Source organism: Chenopodium album, chromosome 4, assembly GCF_948465745.1.
Source record: "Chenopodium album chromosome 4, dcCheAlbu1.1, whole genome shotgun sequence".
Lineage (NCBI taxonomy): Eukaryota > Viridiplantae > Streptophyta > Magnoliopsida > Caryophyllales > Amaranthaceae > Chenopodium > Chenopodium album.
The window spans coordinates 65,839,870-65,865,638 of NC_137837.1; the positions used below are offsets into that span (position 1 = coordinate 65,839,870).

At 37.7% G+C, this 25,769-nt stretch overlaps 1 protein-coding gene across 1 annotated transcript; it reads left to right on the forward strand.

Moving 5' to 3' along the window:
• The first annotated feature begins 1,942 nt into the window (after positions 1–1,942).
• LOC145627106 (histone-lysine N-methyltransferase ATXR4-like) lies at positions 1,943–24,066 on the forward strand. The gene is made up of 7 exons (XM_081679501.1): positions 1,943–2,329; positions 3,709–3,764; positions 4,787–4,901; positions 8,479–8,548; positions 8,647–8,826; positions 9,290–9,361; positions 23,661–24,066. Exons 1-7 carry the CDS (start codon positions 1,979–1,981, stop codon positions 23,777–23,779), a joined length of 963 nt encoding a protein of 320 aa, XP_081535627.1. The 5' UTR covers positions 1,943–1,978; the 3' UTR covers positions 23,780–24,066.
• Positions 24,067–25,769: the final 1,703 nt, after the last annotated feature.

Genomic DNA, 25,769 nt, shown 5'->3' on the forward strand with positions numbered 1-25,769 from the left:
AACGAAATAATGTATGTAGCGAGGAAGACTACTTTCCTGCATTAGAGTGCATTGGGATCTTATAGGCTTTCGGGTGTGTTGGATCAAACCCTTGATCATTTCTTGAGAAACTTTTCGACGCTTGTATTGTCGCCGATATTCAATTCTTAGGGAAATTAATCCCAAATGTTAGCCGACACGTTATAATAAGAGCTTCACGCCTTCAAAGTTCATTTGATGTTAATTTGTTTAATAAACTAAATATCAATTTATCAAAAGTTTAATATGGTCTTTAGCTGGTAGAACACAAAGCAATAATAAGCATTATTGACCCCATATTAATCTAAGTAGGTGCACATCACGGGGGATTTGCAAACTAAATTAAAACCAAACCAATCATCCTACAATCATTCAACTTGATGGCAGTTATATCGAGAGTTCGAGACATCTTGAACTCGAAACCTACTTTTAATAACACAACTTAATTTGTTGCACCTTCTCTTTTCAGAATTTCTTGCTCAATAATTATTTTGCCAATACGAAGTACTATATTCTATCAATCCAAGAAGTAAATCATATAACTAATATATAAAGCTAAACTTTTAGTCAGGTCACGAGGCAGCGACACTTGGCGTTCCATCTTTTCGCCAAGTGTCACGCCACGTTGGATAGATTTAATAGACTTCATAAGATAAAAAAAAAAGTTAGTTTAGAATTCTATTTGAATAGAATTTTAGGATAAAATTGTTAGTTTAGAGTTTTATTTTCGATAAAATACCAATATTTCAAATGTACAAATTGAATTATAATTTTATTCAAAATAAATGTTAGATTATAATTCAACGAACAATCCGGGCATCGCACGGGACACCAAACTAGTATAATATAAAGGCATAAAGTATGAAAGCATATATAACCAAATTAATAAAAACAATCATCATTATATTAGAGAACAATCGAAAAGGGAGATTTTCTTAATATAACACAATACATAATGTTAGATCCATATATCAAAAACACAATATTATTATAATAATAACCACAATACTCCATATCAAAATAAGTCTTCATCAAAATTATTAATTAGAATATATCCAACAAATATATATACCTATGGATTAGTTGAAGTGTATAAAATTATCTACCTAATATTTTGATAATAACAAAGTTGAGGTGTACCTTTGATTGTGGTTTGAGATCAGTCAATTTAAAGAGAAAGAGAGAGAAAAATTGGGGAAAGAGTCAATCAGTCTATTTCTATACCTGATATAATATATATATATATATATATATATATATATATATATATATATATATATATATATATATATATTTATTTATTTAGGGTTGTTTGGATAAGAATATAAACCCTAGATCTATCTAGAATATTCTGGAATGATACAAGGAGTAAAATGGACATCCACACAAATATATACAATATTTCATAACATTAAACTAATACTCCATCCGCTTCATAATGTTAGTCCCATATGGTCGATATGGAATCAATCACATAAAATAAGAAAACAAATATATTTGAAATCTCTTTTCAAAAAATATATTTGAAATCTAACATTAAAGTACAACATATTTCATAATTAGTTTACCATATTTAACTTTTTTTATTTTTCATTAGGAAAGCACAAACCATGATTGCATAATTTAAGGTAAAAATTTCCTTACTTAGAGTCATGTCATCAATCCACAATTAATTAATTAAAAAAAATCAAGTTACAAATGAAATATATTTAATATGGGTAGATCTTTTTAAAACGCCCAAAATAATATATGGGATTAATATTATGAAACGGAGGGAGTAATAAATAGACATATTGACCTAATCTATTAACTATTACTAAAAAAAAAAAAAATTCAAATATTTTATGCAAGGTGCATATTCTTATTTATATTTATCTATTTTTTTTTTAAGTCTAGTTCCTATTATAAAAACGACAACAAAATTTTGAACCACACCCAAGCATTGCTGAAATTTCCCCTGATGTTGTTCGTAACTAGCCGTTATCTTTCTCCTCAATTCAAAAAACTACTTTCACCATCAAACCCACTTTTGAAATTCTCCATCTCCACTATCTCAACAACAACAACTAACCATGTCAGACCTCCACCAATCCGAGTTGACATCACCGAGTCAGCAGGTCGAGGAGTTTTCGCAACTCGAAGAATCGAAGCTGCTGAACTCATTCACACTGCAAAACCAGTGATTTCTCACCCTTCTCTCTCCAAAATCGATTGCGTTTGTTACCTTTGCCTTAAGAAATTGAAGTTCAGTAACGATTCTCAAACTCGGGTTGACCGATTTTGTTCCGAAGAATGTCGTCAAGAAGCTAAGGTAATTAAATTCCAATTTTAGTTTGTGAATTTTTATTTTTTTCGGTTTTAATTTATGCAGTTTTATACTTCTATGGTCTAATTACAAGCGTTAATGATTTTATGACAAAATTACGTGTTTATCGGTGTTATGATGATTAATTGATTAAATTAGGGTTGTTAATTTCTGTTTGGAAAATTAAATTATGAATTAATGTTGAAATTTTGGTTAGACAAATATAAGTATTGACAGATTTATTTATTTATTTTTTTTGAACGGGTATTGACAGATTTATAACAAAATCACGGGTTAATGATTAATGTTTCAATTAAGGATGACAACGTTAATTTGCAATTTTAGAAAATTAATTTATGGGTTCAATATTGAGAAGTTGGTTAGATAATTTAGAATACTTGTTTTGCTTATGTTAATTGTGCGGTTGTTTTTATTACTGAGTATATGCTATATGGAGAGAAATTAGATATGGTGGTTTTTTTTTTTTTGAAAAAATATGATGCACGCCAAGTGTTTGATGTTTGGTTTCTTCGAATTTGAAACTGGGAGATGCAGTTGTCATTTCTGTTAGGTTGATTTGTATAATAGGGGTATTCGAGAGATGAAAATGATTGAAGATTGTAAAAGATTATAGTGTGAAATAAATCATATAAACCTCAAAAGTTGGGCATTAACGAAACGAAACAATGGATAATTGGCTTGTACATTTGTACTTAGATTATCGAAATTGAACTTGAGCCTATCTCGACTAATTAGTTACTCCCTCCGTCCCTTACATTCCAAGTTCTAGCATTTATTCCTCACATAATAGAGGAAAGTAGGAATGTAATTTAGGGACGGAGGGAGTAGTAAGTTAATAGATGTTTTGAAAGTCTGAATAGCAACTGCTGAGTGGTACTGGTAGCATTTTGCTTTGCTTTTCCTTTGGGCAGCTCATTGTTTAAAAAGGTAATGCCTAGGCGCTGAGGTGCAAGGCGTTAGGGGTCATGCGCCTTTTGTGGTCTAGGGGAGGCGATATTGATGATACAGTATAATTATATTGCCTTTTCATACATTGGCCCAGCTATTTCTCAAGTCTTTTCAGAAGAGTAATCAACTACAAATTATATTGATTACTAGCTAGGAAGCACATGGGTTGATGATACAAAACATGATTGTTATGACAGTCTTTGCACAACCATTATAGTTTTACTTGCTAAACTAGTTGACATCTGTTGAGAGGTTTTTAGTTGCTACAATTATTCAATCGATTGAATGCACTGTAGTTGATATTTTTCGCTGGAAGAAATTATGAAACATATATGCACCGGGGAGAGGGGGGGGGGGCGTTCCCTCCTCTATTTTCTGTCATTGAGATTTTGAGCTATGCTTCTAATTATTCGCAGGCATATTATGAACTAGAGAAGAAGGCAGATTGGTCCGATTACCACAAGTACTGCAGGTATGTGAGATTTTCAGTTCATAATTAAGATTACATACTGCTGTACTTTTTTTTTTTAATTTTTAATTTTTTTTAATTTTCTCTTTCTTCCTTTAACCATTAACAGATGAATAAATAAACTACTCCTGCAAGCAATGTTAAACAGAATACTAATTATTATCAATTCGTGAATGCAGTACTTTTAAGGAGATGGACAATCGATGTAAGTATGTAACTAGGTAATATATATACTGAAAACTTAGATATGAATCAGAAATAGTCGTAGCTTTGTCGTTGAACCCATTAGAACCCACAAGAGCAATGCATTAAAGGAGCAATTAACCTAATAGAAAGCCACAAATCTGCACAAGAGATATACCCTAGGCTTCACCTAGAACTCAAATTCATGGATTCATCCACCCAAAAATAATTTGAGACATCAACCTAGGATATTGTGCAAATTGAGCGCATATAAGCTAGGGTGAGAAGAACAGTCATTTGAAGAGACAATCCAAATAAATTAAGAGCATATGTATAACAGGATTAAGGTTCCTTGGTCACATTGGAAGAATTAGATGTATGTCCTGATAATTATTCATTCTTTATGCAAGTTCCATAATAGCATTAGTTGTGGAGAATATGTCAATAGGTCTAACTTTTGACTCCTTACTTCCTTAGTTATTTCTCCATGATGAAACCTGACAGGGACATGAGATGAGTGCATGAGCTAACATATGATCTGTCATGAATTGAAAATTTCTGGGTGAAAGGAACAATCTACACTCTAAGCTGGAGCAAATTAAAAAAGCAATGCTCACACTCCAGAAGGAAAGATGTACCCCAATCAAGATAAAGTTTTTCCTCAAATATAAATAGCTATTAAAGAAATCATGGAGCCCCATAAACTTGTATTATCTCTTTCATTGACAAATATCTGTCACAATTTAACGTATTCATTTTTTTCAATTAATTAAGGCGATTTTTCCTTTGACATCTATATCAATGGCTGACAATGTATCACTTGCATTTTGTTGATTTTGAAGAAATTTGGGATTGAAGTATCCACTTTTGGTAAAGCGGTTAGCATGTATGGTAATAGCTGGAGCAGCATCTGCAGACTGCATTCATATACTTCAACCTGCTCATATAATACCCAAGGTGATTCTATGACTATCTTTTTTAAGCTTGCTGAAAATCAGAATGTGAACATTTGTAGTATGTAAATTTGCCATGTTTTCAGTATCTTGTTGACTTCGATAGCAGTTGGGCACAAGGTTACTTGGTGTTGTGAACAAATGCTTTTTAAGCATTGTTTGAATCATGTGTAATATGCATGTGTGGTATGGATTAAGACGATCAATTTGCAAACACAACTTTCTGTTTCAGCTTTGTGACAATTTTTCACACAATTCTAGTGTTTCAACAATTCCGCACCATGTAGTGTTCTATTCTATGTGAAATGTCATGGCTTTTCTTGATTAGCACTAGCTTGCTCCCTGCTCTCCCTGATAAACTAGTAAGATGACTTTGCTCTACTTTGTGAAAAATAGCACTTATATGTCATAATCATCTTCCACCATTTGAAAATTTCTCCATCAAGATCCGAGGTTCATAAGAAAAAGAAAGTATTATCAGTTCACATTTTGCAGGAAAATTATTGGGCATATATAAAGTTATTCACAAGGTGAAGTAAACTATCGCATATGAGCAAAGTTGGGGCAACTTTGGACACCCATCCACTAACTTTAATTTATAAATTAAAATAAATAAATAAAACCCAATAAAAAAAAAACCCCACCACCTTTTAAATATACTAGTAATAAAAAAGACCCTTAGTTTGCACTGATCATAAAAAATATAATGTCTCAAAAACTATAATAAAAATAATACCCATCTACCCACCATCTATAATAAAAATTGAAAGTATAATTAAATTATTTAATAACTATCACACATTTCACGCGGTAAAATAAAGGGGGGGGGGGGTAAAGAAGAAATTAATGATATTGCCTAAAAGCATGTACGATTGTACGGTCATAGGGGCAGAGGGAGTATAATATTCCCACAAACATAAATAAAAAAGGTGGTATCTTCTAGTTTGGTTTTATTTGGCCTGATTATAATATGAACGGGTGAAAAGCTTGTAAAATAAGGTGAAAGATATCATAGCCAAAACTATTTTATTAGATACATTGAGGATTGATTAAAAAAAAAACACATCTCAAGCTTAAAAAAAAAAGTAGTAACATACGTGGTATTTGCCATGAGTCACCTGATAGGGCTGCTACTACCATATATATTATTTGTGCTATTATCTTCTATAAAATGTTTCATCTATACTTTGTAAATTAATGATCATACTCCTGAAATAACCTAAAGGCACTTTAGTTGCTTTATAAGTTGTTGATGCACTTGTTTTTTTATGCTACCAGCACTTTGCATTAACTATTTTTGATATATCTCTAATGAAGAATGAACTAGCTATGGCTTCAAATGTGGCTATTATAGTTATCAAGTGATATATTAATTGCTCAATTACCTACAATAGGGATGTTTAGTAGATTCGGGTTGAATAATGACAACATGATCAGAGCTAGAGTTTAATGTGAACAAAGAACACCATACACATCATATGGCTTGTCATGGCCATGTCGACTGCCACTATATAATACTAAGATATGTATAACAGTTGTCCGATATTTATGTTATATGCAAAATCTATCATAAAACTCTGAATTATGGATGATTAAAGTATCAGTATATCTTGACGTTACTTTGACTTTTGGAGTCCATGTGTTCAATGCAAGCTTTTGAAAATTGCTGTGTTGGTGTGTTGCCAATGATAATTCTTCATGCCTAGATATGATGATGGTCAACTGCCAAGATATTGTGCTAGCAGTTAGCAGCTGATGGTTGTCAAACAAATTTCATCTTCAATTCTTCTTAGAGACATGAGCTGCTGTTGCACTTCTACAGTTCAATATTAGAACCATTACTTTTAATTCTGTATAACTTGCTAATTTTTTTTAATTGTTTTTGTTCTTTTTTGGTGGGTAGTCCTAACTAGTCAGTGTGCTATCACTGCTATGCGATGAGAATGCTTACACCAAGTCTCCAATATGTTATACAACAAAAGTAGGTTGCTTATTGATGTTTATGTTTTCAGATTGAAGTGGAATATAGCATGCTTATGAGTGCTATCGAAGGATTAAATATAACGAAGGAAAATTTAAATTGTATCCTCTTCGTTTGAGTTACTTGCATACTATCAGCAATACGTTTAACATTCAATGAAATATCCATGGAGTAGCTGGTGATCCTTTGACAATACCAGTTTTGTCAGAGCAGTGGTATGCTGATGTATTGGCTCGTGTACGTATTAATGCATTTCGAATTGAAATGGTTGCTGGGTCATATGATGATCTCCATGCACTGGCAGCATGTTATAGACTGAATTCTACTGATTTAATTAAGCATAATTAGTATTTAATTAAGGCTAAAAGCTTGAACATTTGATTGATTAAAGGTTGGATTACATAAGGATAGTCATAACTTGAGGTTATGAATCTCTCAGTAGCTTTAGGCTACAAATCTCTCTAGTAGCTTGAGGCTACAAGTCTCTCAAGAGGTTCGCTCAATTTCTGCCTCCCTTCTATGTTACCCATACTAACTTACTTATACTAATGGTCAAGGTTGACCTTAAAGCTTACTGTGACTACTTAACGAAAATGGAAAAACCATAATAAAACATACTAAAAGTTGATTGCTTTCTTTCCTTCTCTTCTTCTTAATTAAATTTGTCTTTTACTTAATTACCCCCTAATCAATCAATCAATCAATCAAAGCCTTAATCCCAAAAGTGGGGTCGGCTAACATGAACCAAATTTGATTATTCCGTGTAGTCATCAACATAAATCTTTCTCCTCCATCCCTTACGATCCAAAACTTCATCCTCACGTAAATCCATGCACTTCATATCCTTCCTCACTCCTTCCAACCAAGTCATCTTTGGTCTCCCTCTTCCTCGTTTAATCCCTCCATGGTCCCACTCTTCCACTCTTCGCACCGGTGCACCCTCGGGTCTCCGTCTTACATGTCCAAACCAACGCAGACGATTTTCCCTTAATTTATCTACAATGCCCGCCACACCTACTTTCTTGCGAATAACCTCATTTCTGATTCTATCTCTTAAAGTGTTTCCACACATCCACCTTAACATGCGCATTTCCGTAACCTCCATCTTTTTAATATGCTCTTTCTTAGAAGCCCAACATTCTGTACCATAGAGCAACACTGGTCTTATGGCAGTCCTGTAGAATTTTCCCTTCAACTTTAAGGGAATGCTGCGGTCGCATAGCACTCCCGTGGCCGCTCTCCATTTAAGCCACCCTGACTTAATCCTGTGGGTCACGTCTTGATCAATGTCACCATTCTTCTGGATGATCGACCCTAGGTACTTAAAACATTCACTCATGGTCAAATCCTTTCCATCCAAACTCACCACTTCATTGCTTGTCCCCCTCTGAGTGCCAAAACGACATACCAAAGTCGGTCTATTACATTACTTTTAATTCTGTATAACTTGCTAATTTTTTTTAATTGTTTTTGTTCTTTTTTGGTGGGTAGTCCTAACTAGTCAGTGTGCTATCACTGCTATGCGATGAGAATGCTTACACCAAGTCTCCAATATGTTATACAACAAAAGTAGGTTGCTTATTGATGTTTATGTTTTCAGATTGAAGTGGAATATAGCATGCTTAGGAGTGCTATCGAAGGATTAAATATAACGAAGGAAAATTTAAATTGTATCCTCTTCGTTTGAGTTACTTGCATACTATCAGCAATACGTTTAACATTCAATGAAATATCCATGGAGTAGCTGGTGATCCTTTGACAATACCAGTTTTGTCAGAGCAGTGGTATGCTGATGTATTGGCTCGTGTACGTATTAATGCATTTCGAATTGAAATGGTTGCTGGGTCATATGATGATCTCCATGCACTGGCAGCAGCATCAGTAGAAGCTGAAGCTGGAGTTGGGAATGCTGTTTATATCCTTCCTTCATTCTACAATCATGATTGTGGTGAGTTCTCCATCTTAATTCAAGATTTGTGTACGAGTGCTCAAGTATTCTTGACCCATGTATATAACAGTTTCTTATGTTATTTGGACTCTTCTATTTTGTCCTCGGTACATGTCTGATCTTTGTATCTTTGACAAGGATGCAGACACTTAATGCTTGATTTTGGACAAAAAACGTGGAAACTTTGACAGGCTGATTCTAAAACTTGGACAAGTAAAATATCTTGAGTCCAAGTAGCATAGGCTGGAGCTCAATTTTTTTTTAAAAAGATTATATGCCTTAAATTATCGCCTATATCTTCCATGAAAGACTCAATGATACCCCCTAGGCCCCTAATCTACTTAGTCCAAAAGTAAAAAAACTGAACACAAGCTTGGTCATGGATGTCACATCTAATGGAGCATTGAGTAAATTGTTCACTTTAGTCATACTTAGCATTGATGGAAAGTGGTTTTTCTTTCAGATCCTAACGTGCATATTATATGGATAGACTCTGTTCATGCAAGGCTGAAAGCACTTCGTGACATAGAAGAAGGTATGTCTTATTGTTGCATGCATTAGAATTGCGATTTGATGGCTTATCTTGGTACTACTGATTATTATTTCGCCATAGTCCAAAAGATACATAGGCTTCCTAATACAATTTGTTATAGGCCTTAGAATAATAATTGATCTAGAGATTGAAAAAAATTGTACATTAAAGTCACATCATAAATGTTATACATTAGGTGTATAGTGCGTCTCAAATAATGATCATTATAATAGAATACTACATACTTGTATATATTATAGTACATGGAAAAAGATTATGTATTACTTTGCATTTAAAACAAGAAATTCCACGAAGAGAGAGAGAAGATAAGACGGGTTGTTCCTAACTAAGAGTTAAAAAGCAATTTAATATGTATAATGCTAACAACTAGTTACTTTGTAAGTGGACAAAAGCCTATCATCAATCATCGTTCTTCTTGAATAACAAAAATGTTAAATGACTTCCAACTCTTTATATCCTTTGGACCCAATATATTGAAATTGAAGGCTAACTCTCATGTGATAGAAGTTAGGAAAAAAAGAGTTTCCGTTTTGAACTTCATCATTTTAATTGAGCTAACTCTCATGTAATAAAAGTTACGAAAGGAATAGTGTAGCTCTTAAGCTATAAAGTCCTTGCCAATAGGGATAGGTGGGTTGATTGTTGTGTCAAACCGACACCGGATTGGGGTAGTTGAGGTAAGGGGGATTGGTGAAAGTCACCCTTCTCAACTTGGTGTTGGTAAGATTGTTGTGCTACATGGCTTTGATGTTCAAGTTGTTGAATGCATCGAAGCTCATTTTATGAAAAACAACGTCAAAATCGAAAGGGGAGGAAGAAGAGGAAGAACCTGTTATGTGATCAGGTCATCGGGCATGGAAGATGTTCTAGCTCTTCTAGGTTGGGGTGGTGGGATCTCTACAGAATGATGTCTCCTGTAATCAAAGGCTCCTAAGGAACCGCCCAAGTTGTAGCCGCTCCAATAGTGAGGAAAGGGAAGGTAGCAATGGTGTGTGTCTGCCCTTCATTCTCCAACTATGGATACTATCGCGGCTAGTCTCCTTAACAAAAGAGCGGTTCATTATTGTGTTGAAGTCTAAGACACTAGTCCACCAAAGTCATTAAACTAATGTGGTTTTCAAAGTTAAGGGCCTTCGCTATTATTGTTATCATTCCCCCGCATTGAATATCCCTTTTCATTTCTAGTTTATCCCTCAATTCTAGGCATCTTTTTATGAACATAAACTTCATATTTTCATTCCCCTCAAAACCTCTTTCAAACCTCGCTGCCATAAAGAGGACTTCAATTTTCTCTCTTGTCAACCTCGCCGCCATTAGTCTATGAAAGGTTCAAAGAACGGGGCTATACGACATAAAGCTTGGGTGTTGACTCCATTCATCTTTTCAAATTTCCACTAAGGAACATCCCAGTTGATGGAGAAATCACGAGTCTGGAATATTTTGCTCCACTACCAATGGCGCATCTTAATGGAAAAGCGTTTCTTTCTCCTTACAGGACAATTTGGAGTGTACTTTTCAACATTTTCGGGAGGATTGATTAAACTTAGTCTCTCCAATAGCCAAATCTGCAAGCATAAAAATTAATTAATGTTATTACATTACAAAATTAAAATTTTTTTTATTTCTGTAATTAAAAGTATTAATTTTGTACTTGTAATTATAAAAGTGATCGTCGAATTGGTGCCTTAGGATCTTTCTTCAATTCATCTAATCCCATCATTGTTTGTCCAATAATTGCAGGCATGGGATTTCTCCCGACATCAACTTGTTCCATAACTAATGCTAGTATAGCTTGATCCATGCGGTTCACTACCGTTAGTGAGCAAAAGTTGGCTAAACATGCAGAATAAAAAGACTCTTCTTCTATAGATGTGAAAAGAACTAGACTTAGGTCTATTAAAGAAAAAAGATGCAAATTTTCTTAAATCTACTTCTTTTCCATGAACTATAGATTGTAAATTGGATTCCCTTAGATTATAAAAAAGCTCAAAATCCTTATAATAATATTCACATATTGTAAGGATTACGGCAAGATGCCTAGAGGGAAAGCCAAAGATAGCTCCAAATTCTTCCGGTAGAGGTTCCTAGCCTAAAGCAATGAGTATTAGGATCCTAATTTTCTATTACAGCATGAATGAAATTACTATCAAAATCTATACTCCTAAGATCCAATAAATCATTCATATTGAGATATTTAAGCCATTTCCTCTCACTACTGGTTAAAGACCGACACAACTACCAAGTAATTTTTCAGAGAAATTTTTAATCATTATCGCTAGAATTACTAACCTACGAAAATTAAAAGATATGGGAATGTAGAACTTGAATGCTGATTTGTGATGAGGTATGACGAGTTTGGGGGCTTTAAGCCGAAAATCGAAGCAGGAGTTGAATACTATTTGAAGACAGATTCTTTACCTGGCGTTCTGCGATAGAGTCGCGTCCAGTACTCTTTGATTTGATTTCTAATAAAACTTGTACTTTGATTATCCGATCTTGATCCAAATTATTTTTCATCTTTTCAATCTTTTTTCAAAAATCATTCACCTTTTCTTACGATAATTCAATCTCTTTGATTTAATGCTTTGATGAATTGATATTTCTTTTTTTTTAGAAATTTCAAATTACTTATTTACACACTCATTCTTCCTCTTATTTTTATTTTTTTTATTTTCATTTTTTCTTTTTGGTGAGAAAGTCGGATACCTTCCAACGATAATAAAAGTGCCAAAAAATTTTCGCATAATTTGTCACAAAATCACACACTCTCACAAAGCACACACTCATGCGCACATAAAGCAAGTGTACAATGAACTGAGTCTAACAAAAAGTACAAAAAGAGTCTAAATAATGTACATAAGTGTCAAGAGTCAATAATACTCACACATGAGCAAAGTTCAAATAGTCCAAAAGAACAATGAAATGCAAGTACAACTAAGGTGCTGGCGCACGAGGCTCCCTAGAAGAAAGGCCCATGAACTCGTTAAAATCCTCATGAACTCGTTAAAATCCTGAGTTCGAGGAGACACCACTTGACTAGAGGTGGCACCACCCGTCGTGGGGATCACGATAGTGGGACTGCTCCACTAAGTAAACAGGGGTCCCCTAGAAGCCATACTGGTAGAAGCTCCCGCTAGTAAAAAGAGGAGGCGCAGGCTACTACGGCAAGCCAACCTCGTATGTCCCACTGGTGAAGAGAGGTGGAGGCCTGAAGTGCTGCGGCGATGGATGGACCTTGATTGAATTAGAAACCACGTGAGGTCATACCTCTATGGGACCAAAACCAAGTGGGAACACCTAAGTGACAAAGACTCATGACCCGGGCTATCATTGTCGTTGCCCTTTGACTACAGTTTCCCTCTGCCTCGCAGCAGCCTCCTGCCTACCCGGGATCTCCATAGAGATACGACGACTAAAGGTGGGCATCGTGCTATGCCGGGCCATCGCGGGTTGTGCCTGGGGGTGGCTTGTGCTAGGCCGTGCCACCTTTTGGCACACCCCAGCCTACGACATGGCACAACACGGCTTACGTGCCTGGCGTGCTGTGCCGGGCCGGCAACGGGCCACCCCGGGTTTTTCAAATTTTTTTAAAATAAAAATCGATGTATATTTTTGTAAAAAACATAGAGTATATATTTAAATAATTTTATTAAATATGTTTATGTTTTTCTAGTACTATATTATTATTTAGTAAAAAGCAACAATGCATATAATTAAAAATTTACGAGTGCGATAATACAAAAATTGATGAATAACTTATTTTATTATATGCCGGTACGATAAATCGATAATACAATAATTTTTGTAAAAAAACATAAATGAGTATATTTAAATTATTTTATTAAATATGTTTATGTTTTCTATTATTATATTATTATTTAGTAAAAAGCAACAATGCATATAATTAAAAATTTACGAGTGCGATAATACAAAAATTGATGAATAACTTATTTTATTGTATGTCGGTACGATAAATCCAAATACAATAATTTATAATGATAATTAAAAATCGTACAATATTGGTGAATAACTTAATTTTATAGCTTATTTTATTATACAGAATAAGGGGTTTGATAATACAAAAATTGTATAATAGTAAGTAATTCACCAATTATTGTACGATTTTTAATCATCATTATAAATTATTGTATTATCGATTTATCGTACCACTTGTTTAGGGTAAAAATTACCCTAGACAGGTGTCCCTATAAGAGAAGGCCACGTGTCAAGACCAGGCTGACCCAAGTGGTCCCCTAACCATCCGACCCTCAACCATCCGACAAGTGGCCCCTTCAGAAGAATTCTGAAATGGCGGCCTTCAGGGGCCCAAATCCCTAGAAGTGCCGTAAAACGGCGCAGCCCACTAGAATCTAGGTCAAATGACCTAGATAGGGGCACTTCTACCAATGACCCTATAAATAGGGAGATATTTCCCCATTTTGGGGGCGCGTTCAATCATTTATTACACCTACATTCTCTCTCATCAGAGAAGCACATGAGCTTGGAATCCAAGCAGATCCCCACCTAAATTTCCGCACTCTTTATTCTCTTTCAAGTCACTAACTTGATCTTCAGAGGCGGAGCTCCAACCACCCGGAGTCTCCGTTGTTTTGCAGGTACAACTCAGCCAGACCAATCTTTGTGACGTAACTCTCCCGAGGGACAAAAACACCCAAAACATTTGATGTCATCTGTGGGGAGCGTACCTCAAAGATGGTTCATGAGTCTGTACCACCTCCTAAGCGTCTGGGCGATGACCCGGAAGTTTTCACTGACCAAGAGGATGAAGATCCTCAGGTTGAAACTTATATAGCCGATGATGGCTCCCTGATAACCAAACGCATCCGACCCAGGACACTCTGGAGCGGGGTGCCAGCCAGGCGGGTACAAATCGACCCCCTGGGCAGCCGGAAGAGGAAACCCATACGGCCAGTGGATCAGCCCCCGTCACCCGAGACGAACTCATGAAGTTATTGACAAGTTTCAAGGGTGAAATTAAAGATCTGATCTCTAAGAGCCGGGCTGGCCCAAGTAGGGTCAGTCGGCAAAAAAGACTCCTCTGGAGAAAGGGAAGTCAGTCAGAGATCGGCAGCCAACTCCTCATCCAAAGGAGAAGGCAGCCGGGACCATTGATTGGTCCAAAATTCTTCTGCCTAAGAGGAATGCAAACAATCCCCGCTGGACTCAACAGCCGGTGGGAAGCAAAAAATCAACTCTTAACGCTCGGGAGATCATCACCCGCAAGAGAAATAAGCAGTTGTCTGAGTCGGCTTCTACGTCGAACTTTCCAGACAGCTTCAACAACACTTCTGCAGGGAATGTACCTTCCTTGCATGAGAGCCAAACAGGCGGTAATACCGTCCATTCTGGTCCTCAGATGATTGGGACTGCACCGTATGTACCTTCTCAGGTCTACGGTCAGTATTCTCCCTATTTCATGCAGCCGACCCTCTTTGGAGGTCAGGCGGCATACAACAACGTCCAGCCTCTGGACTGGCAGCTTCGTCTGCTCCGCCTGGGTGAACAACCTTCTGTGTTCACCCGGGAGATAACTGAGGCGGCACAGTCGGCCAAGGTTAAAAATGTGTTGGTAGGCACCTATGACGGTACCTCCAACCCGGAAGATCACCTCATGGCTTACACCAACCTCATGTATTTACAAGGGTCGGATGATGCCACTTGGTGTCGATGTTTCCCGCCTACATTGAAGGGCATTGCCCAACAAGCCGGGTCCATTGATAGTTTCAGGAAGCTTGCCATCCTGTTTGCTTCCAACTTCTCGATGAACATCCCTGCGAAGAAAACAAGTCTTGACTTGAGCTCCATTAAGCAGGGGGAGAGAGAAGGTTTGCGCTCCTATGTCAGGCGGTTCAATCTCATCAGAATTTAGATTCAAGGACTGTCTGACGAGGTAGCTTTTACAGACTTCTTCAAGGGTCTGAGAGACGGGTCGACTTTTAAGTTCGACCTAATCAGAAAAAGGGCTTTCACTTTACAGGCGGCCCGAGGGAGGCGGAAAGCTATATTCTTGCAACCGACCTCTGCTCGCCTGGTAATCAGTCGGACTCTAAGAAGTCTGACAAACAGAAAGACAGCCGGCCTTCTCAGCCGACCAAGAAGAAAGTAGAGAGCAAGAAAAGAAAAGAAGTCTGGGCGGTTAGTGATTCTAACCATCCGTCTCAGAAGAAGAAGAAAGAATTTAAACCGTACGTTTCTAAGTACGAGTTTAACAAGGACTGCAACTCCATCCTCATGGAGATCAAGGACCTACTGTCTCTAGAGAAGCCGAATCCAATGAAAAGTTCCATTCAATCAAGGAACAAAAATAAATTCTGCCAATACCATGAGGAAGTTGTCCATGACACCAACGACTGCTTCAGCCTTCAACGGGCATTGGACCGTCTGGCTGACAAGGGGATGTTGAAGCCCTATATCTCTAAGTCCAAAGGGACTAATAAGAAGAACCCGGGCAGTCGTCTAAGACACCCCATCCTGCTAGTAGTTCGGACACTGATAAGGAGCCGGTCTACACCATAGCAGGCGGGTTCTCATGCGATGGCCCTACCATCCGGGGCACCAAGAGCCATCTTCGAAAGATGGACAATGATGATGATGATCAAGCGTCTACTAGCTCCTCCTTCCCAGATGTTCTGATGATGATGATGACCCGGTCGTCATTGAATGTAAGGTTGCCAATAGCTGGTTGGACGAATCCTTATTGACACCGACAGCTCATCGGACATCATCAGTCTCCAGCACCTGCAAAAGCTGAAATACAATGTCAGCAGCATGCACCCGGTAACACACCCTCGGTTGGCTTTGGGGGTGGAATGGTTTACCCAGTCGGAAGGGTTGATTTACCAATCCGGCTGGGTGAAAAAGGAAAAGGACGACACCTTGTCGTCAAGTTCTTGGTCGTTGAGGAGCTGACCGCCTATTACATTATTCTAGGCCGGCCAACCCTCAACGAAGCCAAGACTGTAATCATCCCTTCTTTCATGCTCATCAAGTATGAGAGGGATAACAGCTCTGTTAGTTCCTTGAATGGGGATCAAAAGACGGCCCGGGAGTGCTACCTCTCAACCGTCAAAGATACTGTGACCCCAGGCGATCAAGGCCCAGAACCAATAGACCTTGACACTGTCAAGGATGCCGACCCAACCCCAGCCCCATCAGTAGCCGGAAAGAAAAGAAAGGCACCGCTGCTGGTGGAGGTGAAGAAAGAGAAAAAAATAGCAATCACTGACCGGGGAGCGGTCAGCTGAGCTCCGTCCCCAGCCGGCTGGAGACCATATAATTGTGACGTAACTCTCCTGAGGGACAAAAACACCCAAAACACCAGCATATAATAAAATAAGTTATTCATCAATGTTTGAGTTATCGCACTCGTAAATTTTTTATTTATATGCATTGTTGCTTTTTTGCTAAATAATGGTTTAATAATACATAAATATAAACATAAGTTAATTAAATTATTTAAATATACTCATTTATTAAAGTTTTATGAAAAATATACATCGATTTCTATTAAAAAAATTGAAAAAACCCGGGGCAGCCTGCTGCCCGGCACGAGCCACCCCAGGCACTAAGGATGTTCAAAAATACCCGACCCGATTGACTCGACCCGCTGACCCGATTTGATTTACCGGAAAATCAACATGTCTTCGAGGGTTATGGGCCGACCTGTGAGGGTGGTGGGTACCCGCTCACCCGCCAAATTTAATTTTAATTTTTTTTTTCGGAAATTTCATGAAATGCCCCTGAGTAATTTTTTTATTCACCAAATACCCATCAAAACTTTCAAATTCACCAAATACTCCTGAGTTTAAAAAAATTTCACCAAATGCCCTTATTGACTAACGGCGGTTAACACCGTTAGTCATTAATGACTAATACGCCACGTGGCAACATCCAATTGGTTGTTGTAATATAAATAAATAAAATATTAAAAAAACTTTAAAAAATGATAACACCAATTAATTTATTTATATTATAACACCAATTGGATGCTGCCACGTGGCGTATTAGTCATTAATTACTAATGGTGTTAATCGCCGTTAGTCATTAAGGGCATTTGGTGAAGTTTTTTTAAACTCGGGAGTATTAGGTGAATTTGAAAGTTTTTATGGGTATTTGGTGAATAAAAAAATTACTCAGGGGCATTTCATGAAATTTCCGTTTTTTTTTTTAAATTTTTTTTTAAGTTTTTATGGGTAGCCGTCACTCTCTCTCTCTTCTCCCTTCACTCTCCTCTCTACAAACTTTCTCTCTCCCTCTTTACATACCAAGCCGGTGATGTCAAATTTGACAGACACACGGCGGTACGGTGGACATCAGGGACGGACTGCAAAAGCAAGGGAGGAACGCTGCAGCATGGTGAGCCCATGTCCGATTAATACCCAATCGGTAGCCCACAATGTTCGTTTTTGGCATTTTTCTCAGATAATGATACCTTAATTGGTAGCCCATGTTAAAACCATTATTTTAACATGTTTTGTAAAAGTTTGAAACCCATTTGCTGGGTTGTATACTCGTTTTTTTTTTTTTTTTCTTCTTTTTATTATGTAGTGTGTTTAAAAGTGTAATTCAATTTAATGGAGTTCGATTTGTTTAGAATTATGATATATTTTTAATTCAATTTGATAGTTTAGTAATTACAAGTTTGGCAGAAAGTCCAATCAAATATGCTAGTGTCAAATTCCTCTTCGATACACTACACCATTCGTCTAATGTGTTTGGAATTTGGGTGTTTGGAATTTAGGTGTTTGGTTGTTCACTCGATCCGGTGGCATGTGTTTGACTACCTTAGCTATAGGAATAGAAAATTTCATGTTGTGGTCCGTATAAATGAGGTGAGAATTGGTTTTATTGAAATTCCGAACTAGACATAGTTCAAGGAGACATATTGTCCATTTGTTCAAATCCTCCCATGCTTTGGGGATAAAAGATGAGGGTGGAAGTGTTTGGAAAGGGCATATTAGGGGAGGGCATTGAAGTGTTTGGATTTGGTGATTCCCTACTAGTACTCATACGTTTTGACTTGCCTATTCTAGAGGAGGAGGAACCATGATTAAAAAACAGGCACGGCATAAACACTTCATGAACGTGTCGCTTGCCGGGTTCGTGTCGTGTCGTGCCTATTTTTTAAAAGTTTGTTCATGACATGGCCCACACCTGGGCCACTGTGCCGGGCCGCTCACCTGTAACGGCGACGCCTAGCTCCCATCTCCCTCGAGTCGCCCGGCCTCGAGCGAGAACGCAATCGAGAAATCGAGTGAAACAAAGACAAAGAAATGCAAGTCAGTCAAATGCTGATAAATAGAATAAAAATGCATGAATGAAAGTTCATACCGACTCCACACCATCCATGCGCTGACAAGACACCCGGTGGCTCCATCATGCTAACTGGTATCGACAGGCGTTGAGAAAACTGCCACCAACACCATGGACTCTCGAGAGAACTGCAAGATCAGATAAGGTCAGAAAACTCCTACAAGATGATCCAATGTGAGGTGTTGCTTGTACTTATCAGATTCAAGGTAAAGAGATGAACCATCTCCTTTTCCTTTGTTGGATCAACAATCAGTGTAGCTGTTTCTCTCCACGTATTCAGATAAGCAGTGAACCCTTCATTTTCGTTCGGCTTGAGAATAAAGAGTTCATGTTTAAAAGTTCTAGCTTGAATGTTACACTTGTAATTTAGTGAAGTCTTCCCAAGTTGTTGTTGTGTTCTTAGGCTATAGCGAAAAAGAACCATTGTTGTCGAGCATGCTACAAGGAGGGAGGAATGAAATACATTAGGGTAGAGTGCCACCTCTATTCCCTTGAGAGTCATTGTTATAAAGAAAGCCTTCAAATGGAATATGGGACTATCGGTAGGCTTGAATTTCCGTATGTAAGTAGTGGAGAACAATGGTGCATGGAAGGAGATGATGATTAAACTCGATCAGAAAAAGAATCGAATAAAGAGGAAAAAATCGAAGGAAAAGACTAACCTTGGAGATCTTGCCAGCACTAGACAATTCTAGTGCTGGGATTCAGCGAGAAAAGCTCACCGACAACCTCTGTGCATTATCAATAACTAATTTTCCCAATAATTTAACAATTTGTGAATTAGGGCTTATACTCGATAATTGATGCTATGCATTTGAGGGGTTATACTCGAAAATGTAAAGCAAAGTCTGGCTAAGATTTAATTTGAAACTTTTTTGGTCTTTTTCTATTGATTTTTTCTCAAATATTATATTTCTCTTGTGTTTGTAACTGAAACAACCTAGGTGTAGCGCCTTGCGCATTGGCAAAGGCCGTATGAGGTGCACCAAGGCGCTCACAATCTGTAGGTGCTTGCGCCTGCAATGGTTAAAGCTCACCGACCTATGCTTTTGTGACACCATTGCTACCTTCCCTATGCTCACTTGTCCCAAACAATGAGAGCAACTACAACTTGGGCGGTTCCTTATAAACCTTTGATTGCGGGAGACATCATTCCCGATGTAGAGGCCCCACCACCCGAACCTAGGAGAGCTAGCACATCCCTCTTCTCCTTTTGACTTTAAGGCCACTTTTCGTAATATGAGCCTTATCCATCTCAACAACTTGAATATCAAAGATATGTAGCACAACAATCTTACCAACACTAAGTTGAGAGGGGTGACTTTCCCCTACACCAATCGACCAATCCAAGAGGGTTTGGGTTAACAAAACAACTAACCAATCTATCCCTATTGACAAGGACCTCGAAGCTTAACTAGTGAGCTCCAATCTTACTCACCTTATGACTACTCCCAACTCGAGGGTAGCTATTATAGGGGTGACCCTAGCTATTTTCACAACCCAACCCAGCTAGTTGTAGGAGATCATCTTCCTCACCTCCTCCTTGTCCGGAGTCGTATGACCATTTATTTATAGTCCGTCGTCGAGCTTACCAAAGATAAATAAACCTATCTTGGTCTTGGAGGCATTGGATTATCCACCGATTTGTTATCGTTTATATAAGCTAAATTAAGTCAGGTGTGGTTTGGGTTTTTTATTAACTTTTACTAGTTCAAATCAACTAAAGGAGAGATTAGCAATACTAAGAGAAGTCTAGGACTCGGGCTACACCACTCAACTTCATACAACCGGCACTTAGCATGAATAATAAGGTAAATTGGGGAATAAATTAGGGGAAGTCATCTATGGCACCCAAGTGCTCTCTCGAGCCACAAGGATTACTTAAGCCAAGGTCATAACCTACTATCGTGATTCTAAGCATGAAACAAGTGTTAAAACGGTAGCACAATGTCAAGAACATTCCCTTGACTAGAAATTCCTTTTTTCATGGCATTTTAAGTCAATCAAATGTAAGGGAGCTAACTCAACTTCAGAAAGCTTGGATAGATAGTTCTAGCAATGGTCATATCTCACGGTCACCCAAATTGAGGTTGCACTTAAGCTCTCAGTGCACCACAATCGCAAGGCCTATGAGCATGATCACCCTTCACCCAGCATGCGGCTTTCTGACATCCAACGCCTCCACACCCACCAAAAGTTTGGCGTGTCCGCCCTCGCCAAGATACCAACGCGAATGCTCGGCACACGTTGTCAGGTGGAGTCGGGCACGACTAGCCGACTGACCTACACCCCCAACAGAGCTCAAGGTTTTGTTCGCCTGCATGCTGGTGCGCCACACTCGCTCACAAGGCTTAGCACCCGTACGTGTCAACACTAAACGACAAGGCCATACGGTTCCTTGCGTCAAACCGCGTTTGCCTGGCAGCAAAGGCCAAGGCTCGCGCAAGCATCCTTGATCGCCCCGGAAGAAATGCCTTGCTTAGCCACGTTTGCTTGATGTGCTCCCCAAGGGCTGGGGCTATGTGCGCACGGATGTGATTGCCTTGCACCCCCTAATTGCCAAGAAAGTGTCTAGGGCGTTCACCCAGCAGCCAAACCAGAATTCCACCAACCAAACCAGAATTCCACAGTCCTTTATTGGCACAGCATAGTGCTAGTCGCTATGCCAAGCTGTGAGGTGTTGTATGCTCACACCAAGCCCAAGCATGTCGGGTTTTCCCTACTACCTAGTTTAGTTTGGTCACTTCGTCTGCCTTAATCTAGACTATCTAGTAACTTAGTAACAAAAAAGGTTCAATGGCAAAAGGTAAGTGTAGTCATTAGTGTTAACTGACAAACTACTTAGATAGGAGATATGCTCAGCACCAGTGTGTCTTGAATTGATTCCTGAGTATAGAGAAATTTCTTGAGCTGCAATGCTGAAGGGATTTGTTTGCATTCCATTGTTAAACAACTTAGAATAGAAGATTGTTCACCCGTCAGTCAGTCACCTCAAATTTGACCTATGTTTCCTTACTTGTGTCAGCACTAATGGGTACTAAAATACATGTTTTTATGTTTTTTTTTGGGAAATTCTCAACGGTAACCCCCAACTTTTGCTACGCACCAATGGTAACCCTCTTGAAAATTAACTATACAAAATGACCTTAGTTAAGATTTTCATCTCACTCATAACCTTATTTCATTAAATAGTTGATTAAAATTAACTATAGTTAGATTTATATTTTTTAAAAAAAAAAACTAAATTAATTCACCCAACCACCAAAAACCAGCCAGCCAGCCACCATCTCCCTTTCCGACGAGACTACCCCGACCACCCTCATACCGCCCCAAACCACGACCACCCCCAAACCACCGAACCCAAACCGCGACCACAACCACCCCAGATCACCGAACACAGAACCTCGACAACTCGGCCCTCCTAGATCGCCGAACTTAGAACCCCAACCACCCCAGATCGCCGAACCCAAGCCACAATCACCCTAGACCACCAATTTACCCAAACCACCGATCCTCCCTTTCTCTCCTTCTTCTCCACCCTCTCTCTCTTCGCCTTCCGCCTTCTCCGATCCTGCCAAGAATCGAAACCTCAAACCCTAAACCCACCACCCCTCCTCGACCAAAAGAGCCTAGGTCGGAGAAAGAATGGCCACTGGAGAGAGAAGGTTGTGAGGTTAGGGTTTGGGTCTAGGCGGAGGAAAGGGGGGAGGCAATTGTTCGGTGGTTCAGATGGGTGATTCGGCGGTCTGGTGAGGGATTAGGCTGTTTGGTGGCTCCGGTGAGGTCCCGGTGAGGTTGGAGGTGGGATGGCTAGGTCTGGTAAGGGATGAGGGTGGAGGTGGTGGTTAGGTTGGTTTTTTTATTTTATTTTTTTTACAAAGCTAACCATAGTTAATTTTTTTTAACTACATAACACTCATAAATTTCATAAGTGAGATGAAATTCTTAATTAAGGTCATTTTGTATAATAAAAAAAAAAGGGAGGTTACCATTGGTGCGTAGCAAAAGTTGGGGGTTACCGTTGAGAATTTTCCCTTTTTTTTCCTTAAGATTTTGTTTCTTGAATTTGAGAATTTGCCACATTTATTAAAAGAAGCGGCATTAGGATTCTGTACTTTTTTCTTTCTCCCTTAATTTTGGAGAGAGTGCAAATGTATGGCAGCAAAGTATCCCAAACTTCAACTTGGACACCATACAAGAGAAAAATACTTATAAGAGCAAGTTTAGACCCAAGTCTTAAGACTTGAATGTGACATCATTTTTTGTGGTCACCATTGAAAAAGATGTCATCAAATAGTTGTTAAGACTCACTAAGACTTGCACAAATTATCACTTTAGCCCTAAGATTCAAATATATAACATATTATATGTAGAAAAGTGTTTTAAAAAAAAAAGGATAATAAAAATAATAGTGAGCTGGGTCCTAAATACAGGTCTTAAGTTGAGTCTTGAAATTTCAAGACCCAACTTGAGACTTGCTTGAGATTTAAGAAGAAAAATGGGAAAAGTCTTAAGCATAAGTCTTAAGACTCAAAATGATGATGTCACCCCAAGTTTTAAAACTTGGGGCTAAACTTGCTCTAATGAACTTGGGAGGAGGGTGAGTACATTTATTACTCTTATAAGTAACCAAAATAAACCATTTTACTGGTATGTTGTTCATTCATTTGACATGATGAATGCTTCCCTGTTGCATAAATTGTCAAATGTCAGTGTAATCCAGTGTAGTTTGGAATTTCGAGCAGAACTTATTTTTGCTGTGAAACTGGCCTTGAGTATTATACTATCATTTACTCTGTATATTGGCTGCCATTGTTAAATTTCTATTGATAATTCAATCATTAGGAATGCTAGGCCTATCCATTCCCAGTATGTTTAAAAAAAACTTCTGGAATTCTTATATAGATTCGGTTTCTCTTTTTTATTTTTATTTTGGGTGTTTCTGCAGGTGAAGAGCTTCGGATATGTTATATTGATGCTAGTTTAGATCACAATGCTCGCCAAGATATTCTTCAAGGAGGATTCGGTTTCAAGTGCTCTTGTCCTCGCTGTTTGTCCAGTGACTAGTGATCCATAACTACTTTATTGTGCTTGTGAGGAAATCCCATGTTTTCATCTTTTCTTGCCATTTAATGCATATACTTACAAGATTAAGGAGGATCTAAGAAGTAGGAACTGCATGCAGTTTTGTAAAAAGTATGTAGAAAGATTTACTCTTCATTAGGAAGATTGGAAAGAAGCACAAGACAACAGTTTATGGAATACTGAAGTACTTAACAACAATATTAGCTAACTCCTAGCAATTTCTATCAAATGTGTGTTTAGGTGTTTAAATGGGAATATCCTCAAATTTAAACAATGAAAAAAAATAGAAATTGTGCAATCAACAGTATGTTAATGCGGAAATAATAGGCATGAACTCAGAAGTCAGAACTGACAAATAAGAACAACAAAAGGACACAAGAAAATTTTACATGGATATTCTTCATCAGAGAAAAATAAAAGGCAAAAACTTTGCACTAAAAGTATAATTAATGTAAGAGATGATGATATATAGGTAATTAGGTAAAAACCAAAACTTTGCACTAAACTAATCAATGTAAGAGATGATATGGTATATGTAAAAACCAAAAACTTAGCACTAAAACAGGAATACTCTCCTCAGTGGTTCTTTAACCTCTCTAATAAGAGAATTACATTGAGAATTATAGTTTTGAATGACTAAATAAACTATCTAAATTAGGATACAATAGTTATAGTTTCCTAACATTCTAGAATATCTTTTTGAAAGTTAGGATACATGGTCGTGTATAGTCTACCACACATTAGTGTGGTGTACTAGTGTAGTCTAATTTGTGTGATGTTCTAGCGTTATGGTACATGTTTTTGTATTTCGTCTACACGACCATATGGCGCCTCAAAATATAATGTTATTCATTTCCTTCTCCAAAATGTTCTTCCAGTCAAACCATCTCCACATACATAACAAAGGTTTGGCATAATTTGATCTGATTTAACCAATTTTAAAATAATTAAGTATTTACATTACCCAAAATCTGAAATATTTCAGATGTTTATGAGTTTTAACATATTTCGGATATCCAAAAATCCGGAAATTTATTTCCAATTTGATATTTGAAACTTTCATAATGGATATTTAAAACTTCAAATAATTTTGTTCGGGCCTTACCCAAGGAATTCTCACCTCCAAGTACTTATACTATGGAAGATTCAACCTTATGTCATCCAAGTGGTAACTTGTAAGGTAAACTCCAACCAAATACAATAACAACCTATTTGTATTATTCACTTAACATTCACCTAGTCACCTTTGATTGTTTTATGTGATTTATGCATAGGAGGAAGTATAAACAATAATAATGTGAATGAATTTGTACGTCAATTTGAAGAGAAAAGAAAGGAACCAAAAATAATTTTATTTACATGATCTCTCAAGATGATCCCAAATTGTCTATTTTTCTTCATAAATTTTCATTCTCACTCAATACCACCTCTCAAGTGGTAATGGATAATTGGATAGTAATTTGGATTTTTTTGTAAATAACCACCTCACAATATCGTACCCTGTGTTGAACTAACCACCCATTTTTTTCGAAATTAAAATATACAACCCATTAATGTCAAAATTTCACCACCCTTCTCCAATATCGGCCAGCTTTCCGGCTTATGGTACATGTGTCATTACATGATTGATAAAAAAAATTTAATATATAATTAAAACAAAAATTGAAATTTTTTTTTAAAAAAAAATTGCTTATATTCCCAGCCCCAGGTAGCCACCGCCTCCCCCATCTCCTACCACCCACCCAAATCAACTATGTGCTGGACCACCCCCACCCCAACCAACCACTACTTTTGCTAGTGAACCCACCATGCCCCAACCCTTGTTCGCAAAACCCCACCAAACTCCAAGCCATGTCCACGAAATCCATCCACATCGTCGCTTCCTCACGAAAATCCACCGATGTCTCCGCTTCCCCTGCTATTCCAAAGTTGCATTCTTCAAATTTTTTTTAAATTTAATTTTCTATTTTTA